At 39.4% G+C, this 5,928-nt stretch overlaps 2 protein-coding genes across 2 annotated transcripts in view; one reads left to right on the top strand and one right to left on the bottom strand.

Moving 5' to 3' along the window:
• The window catches only part of LOC105822490 (zinc finger protein 493-like), a 244,118-nt gene that overhangs the window by 81,485 nt on the left and 156,705 nt on the right, over positions 1-5,928 (bottom strand). The gene's annotated exons all lie outside the window — the stretch shown is intronic.
• Positions 4,741-5,928, top strand: part of LOC105822482 (zinc finger protein 680-like) — a 34,777-nt gene continuing 33,589 nt past the window's right edge. The window contains exons 1-2 of the mRNA XM_012659465.1: positions 4,741-4,785; positions 4,997-5,053. Of these exons, the coding sequence (XP_012514919.1) occupies positions 4,741-4,785; positions 4,997-5,053 (102 nt within the window). The remainder of the gene's footprint in view (positions 4,786-4,996; positions 5,054-5,928) is intronic.

Below are 5,928 nucleotides of genomic sequence, written 5' to 3'. Positions count from 1 at the left end.
CTCTAGCCCGGGCGACACAGTGAGACTCTGTCTCAAAAAAAAAAAAAAAAAAAATGTATCGTGGCTGAGACTAATGTTTTTTTGGCTTCTGTAACCGAGCTTGCTTAACCCAGTAAATTTCCACTATGTGGTTTGTGCCTATGTAAGAGCCCTGCTCCCCTGGCTCGAGACTGCTCTCTGTGCAGCCGCCTCTCAGCGGTGCAGGGGTAGTCGCTGGCCAGCTAAGAAAGACTCACAATTTGGCTCAGTTTCGGTCTTAGGCGGTCTTTTCTAGCACTCTGGATCATAACATTTCCATCCTAACAATATTATTCAATTATTTTCTGCTAACTACATTGGACCACTGTCAGCTAACTTACTAATATACGGAAAAATGTCAGCTGTCATGGTTTATATACATTTTACATTACATATATTACTTTCAAACACTTTCCCAGTAAAATTTGTAAAGGTGGAGGAAAAACTAAAGGTTTCTTTTTTTTTTATTATTATTCCTTAAAGGTCTATTTTATTAAAATTTAATCTTCAAATTGTGTTTTAGTTAGGTCTGCAGGCTGCTACGGTGCAATGATGAAGGCATTGCTTTTTTCCAGAATAAAGAAAGGTGTTTTAAAATAACAGAGCTTCTATGACATAAATTTTTCCAGCAGGGCTTCAATCTGAAACATTAGAATATTGAAGAATTCTGAGGATTAGTATATCTCCACCACACCAGAATTTCTTTAAACATTCCAACAACTATAGGGAACTTTTACTAGCTCTTTTTTATTTTACTGAAACTAAAGTTTAGCAAACTAATTGACTTACAAACTATAACAAGAGGACAAATATTTAGCCAGTAATGTAAGTTCCTTTGGAAAATGCACATTCACCTTCTCTCATTAGAATTTTTCTGCAGCTATTATAATGTTTTCAGATAGAATTTAAAATTCATCTTAAAAATAGAAACAAACAAAAGGAGTAGTTGAACTAACAAACGCTAATAAAATTGTGCTCAAACTTACTGACAGAATCATGGCTATGTAACACAATTAGACTCTACCAGTTTTAAGTAAATAAGGAAAAAACGTAATTATAAAGCCAGTCTCTCTCCTTCAGGAAACAAAGAGCCACTTTTGAAAAATTGTTCTCCACAAAATGCGCAAACCCCCAGCCCCCAATTGCCTGCCAGGAAAGGCATGTCCCGGAGCCCCACCAACCATCACTACAATCAAGACAGTAACTATATCCATCACCTTCCAAAGTTTTCTATTGTCCCTCATGATTCCCACCTCTCAGTACTCCCCTCATTGCCCTGCCCTGACAATCACTGACTTGCTTTCTATTGTTTAAATTAGTTTGTCTTTTAAAAGAATTTTATAAAATGGAAGTAGTATATAGTATATAATATTTTCGGTCTTGTTTCTTTCACTTATTAATAGTATTTTGATATTAATGTGTGTTTTTTAATGGCTTAATAGTTGATTTTCTTTTTTTGAGACAGAGTCTCACTGTGTTGCTCGGGCTAGAGTGCCGTGGCTTCAGCCTAGCTCACGGCAACCTCAAACTCCTGGGCTCAAGCAATCCTCCTGCCTCAGCCTCCCAATTAGTGGGAGCTACAGGCACTCACCACCATGCCTGGCTAATTTTCCTATTTTTAGTAGAGACAGGGTCTTGCTCTTGCTCTCAGGCTGGTCTTAAAATCCTCAGCTCAAGAGATTCTTTCCGCCTTGGCCTGCCAGAGTGCTAGGATTACAGGTGTGAGCCACCACACCTGGCCCAATAGTTAATTTATTTTTATCACTGAATTGTGTTACATTACAAAAATATAATACATTTTACGCATTTACCTGTTATTGGACATCTGGGTTATGTCTAGTTTGATAATATTAAAAATAACTACATTACAGATGTTTTATATTTTTAGGTTCTACATTTATATCTAATGCATTTTGAGTTAATTTCTCTATATGGTGTGTGGTATGGATTCAAGATAATTTTGTTTGCCAATGATTATCTAGTTGTTCCAGTACCATGTGTTGAATATCCTCTCCTTCCTCAATTTATTTACCTTTACACCTTTGTAAAAATTAGGTGCCCATATATGTGCAAGATTATTTCTGGATTCCCTACTAGGTTTTATTTGCCAATTTTCTTATCTTTATGCCAATATCACACCATCTTGCTTAATTTAGACTGATATTAAATCTTGAAAGCAAGTAGGCTTAGCCTTTTGTATTCAGTCTGCTAAAGCTTCCATGAAACAATACCCTAGACTAGGTGGCCTAAACAACAGAAATTTATTTTCTCAAAGTTCTGGAAGCAAAACGTCCAACATGAGGTGTCTGCAGGTTTGGTTTCCCCTGAGGCTTCTCTCCTTGGCCTTTAGATGGACTCTTCTTGCTGCCTCCTCACATAGCCTTTATCTGTGCACATGTGTCTGTGTCTCTTCCTCTTATAGGAACTGGTCCTATTGGATTAGGAAGCCAACATTATGACCCCATTTAACCTTAGTTACATTTTACAAATATTGAGTCTCCAGTCCAACATTGGTTCCTATACAATCTGAAAATCAAAGCTTTATAATATTACTGATGCCTAAATCTTCCTCTAGTCCAGACCAACTAGTTCACACTTTTTTGCTTGCACAGACCAAAAAACTTGATTAATCCTGGACTATTATCTTCACCTCCTATTCTACAACAAACCTAACTGCAAGTACTTCAGAATACACACAACATGACACCACTTCTCACTACTTCCACTGGGTCCACCCTGGTCTGGGCCACCCTATCTCCCATGGTGATGCCTGCATCAGCCTCCTCACTGGGCTCCTGCTGGTTTCTCTTCTCTAAATTTACTTTACTTCCCACTTATTAATGCCATTAGCCCAAGTCTATGAAACATGTTCATCATTTTAATTGAGGTGAACCTGGTGTCCCAACAATATGAGACAGAAAACTTCACATGAGAGAGAGAAATGTTATTACATGGTCATGTGTAGGCCAGCTTGCCCAAGTGACCACTGTGCACACTTTTAATCCCACAATTCCCAGGGTTCAGTTTGACATAATTGGCCACCTCCACCTGAAGGCTCAGCCTCATGACAAAGTCTAAGTGTTACATATTCTTTGTACATTCTGTTCTGAGATATGATCAAAATCATGAGTCACTTTTTTCTAAAACTTGCTTTTCATAATTTCCTCCATTAGGTAGAGTCTTCTCTTTCTCATCAACCAGTAAATAAAAATAAAAATTTCAGGACCACCCTCCCCTCAACTCCTTATGCAAAAGAGAAGGCAAAGACCTCAGGCCCCTGTAAAGGACTGTCCCCACAGATCATTCATAAGGAAATTTCTTGCTGGCCTCTTGGAAGCAAGGACATGCACATTACAACTTTGTGTCTCTAGGCTAAGTCTAGCTCCTAAAACTAAAGTCTATTCAATTCCACATTAATAACGAATTATAAGTTTATCTTCCCAGGTGAAGAACAGACAAGATCAAACATTCTTCCACCTACCCAGGGACATCTACGTAATTGATGCTTCCTTCCCTCCCTTTTCTCTTCTAACACTCACCTTACCTTATGTAAAATGTAGATGTTTCCTGGGCCTCACCAGAATGTTGCCATCTTACCTCAGTGCCCACCACCCTCCTCTTTTTTCTTTCTGTATGTCTGATTCCCCTGAAATACTGAAGCTCCCAAAATCGCCATCAGAAAACAGCCACAGATTTGTCTGTGGCTTGTGTTTTTCCTGGGCACATTTTCAAACTTTGGCTTAATAACCCCCCATTGATTGAGACCTTTGCCTCAGTCTTTATTTTGGATTGTCAAACTTAATCGTCATTTATCATATGGTAAGAGGACATTGGCTGTCAATTCCTAGACTATCATATTCTGCTTCTTCCTAACATTTTCAAATTTGAGGCTGTTCTCTTTGAAGGAGTCTCACTTCATAAGTGGCTTTCTCTCTCTGTGTCTCTCTCTCTCCTTCTTTTTGGTTTTTACTCAAATGTCATGTCAATGGAGCCAAAATTTTTGTTAGACACTGCATTCTCTTCCTCTTGCTCTGAAAACTGAGTGAAATTTTTATCTACACTGTATATATTAATACATTATTTTCATCACAGTCTTTTTTGTGTGTTGTGGTTGTTTTCGGAATAAAGTGCTTGGAAATATCTGCCTATTCGTTGGACATTTTAAGCAGTAATCGTATTCTATGGCCTTTTATTTCCAATGAATATATTCAATTTTGTCAGTTGGGGTCCCTAGGCTAAATACTGCATATAAAGAATTAAAGTGGGTTATACAAAATCTTTGGTAGTTGTAGGCCCCTAGAATTGCAATCTGAGCATGACTGAAAATGAGTTTTTATTTGATATAAAGGGAACATTAAATTAATTAGGTATGATAACAGTATTTGCATTACATTTTTTGATTCATTAGAAATAGGTATTAAAATACCAATAAACTAAATAATGTGGTTTGTTATATTTGCTTTAAAATGTCACTAGGATAGCTGGAGTTGGCCATTGAAAATCAGGCCAAAATAATTAAAATTTTTGAAGCTTTTTGGTTGATACTATTTGTGATAGGTTTTTATTAAATAATTGTCTCTACTATTGTGTATGATGTTTGTATTTCTATCACAATATTCATACAAAGCATGTAAACATTTTAATAAAAATGCCTAGCACACTGCACATCTGCCCCATTCCATAAGAAAGAAAGGCAAAATCATCTTCCTGCACATTGTGGTGATGGATTTTGAGGCTCATCATCAGATCTGGGTGGGACAATTTCAGGTGAGTTAGAGCTGTGTGTCTTCTATAAGTTAATGTGGAATGGCCCCTGGCCTAAGAGTACATGCTCTACACTCACCAGACTATCAGGTTGTCCCCTGTGTGATGTGCCAGGCCCATGCCCATGTGCTGAAGTGATGCTCAGGCACAGAGCAGAGACCAGCTGGGCCCTTATGAGCTACTGCTCGTAACCTCCATGTCCCTTGTTCCCTAGGCCAGCCCTGAACTCTCTGCTGCTTTGTACAGGTCACAGGAGGAGGATGAGGAGCTGGTGCTGTGCCCACCAGTTCCCTTGCTGGAGGCTTAAGTCCTAGCCGTTGGGTTGGTATGTGGGGGCCGCTAATCCCTGGGGAACATGGATTTCAGGCACATCTCAGTAGCCTAGATCTCACATCCAACATTCTCAGTAACAGAAATCACATGTTTTAAGTGTATATTTCATGTTTTGTAGTGTATTTTCAGCATTATATAAACACAATCTTGAGGTTCCCTCCTCTTGGGGCTCCATCATTCCTTGTTCAGTGTATAATTTCTGGAAGGGGGATAGGTCCCCTCCAAGCAGCAGGTGAAAGCAGTGGTCTATCTGTGGACACTTCGTGCTTACAGACTCCTGTTTTCTCATGGGACACTGTCTCCCACTATTGGGCCTGAGGACAGATGATGTGGGTAGGGGGCATTACCCTACCTGTAGGGACCGTCCCTGGGCAAAAATTGGCTTAAGCCCAGAGTCAGCAAAACTGGATGTGCTCTCCTTGGGGCCAGAGGACAATAGGTCCAAACACGGCCTGTTGAACAAACAGAACTATTCCTCATGATGGACAGCTTTATGACAGATAACCAAGCACCTAGGGTCTTGCAAACAAGCCAAGGCGGCTCATTGTCCTGCATATGGTAATGAGATAAAGAAGTTAAGATGCAAACATCTGCTTCCATTGAGCAATCGTCTGGAAGGAATGAAAATGTGTTTTCCTCAAGGTGCCCAAGGTAGTCACATACCAGGAAGTAGCTGCCGGACATAGAAAAAGTATATAAATAAAACGACTGGTGGAATTGACCACTGCAGTCTTGTATGTCTTGTGTGTGTCTGTGTGTTTCTTTCTGTGTCCATTCCCCATTCTGCAATTGGGCCGCAACAACTGGCACAGC

Source organism: Propithecus coquereli, unplaced genomic scaffold (genome assembly GCF_000956105.1).
Source record: "Propithecus coquereli isolate 6110/MARCELLA unplaced genomic scaffold, Pcoq_1.0 Scaffold617, whole genome shotgun sequence".
NCBI lineage: Eukaryota > Metazoa > Chordata > Mammalia > Primates > Indriidae > Propithecus > Propithecus coquereli.
This window is presented reverse-complemented; position numbering and strand designations above follow the sequence as displayed.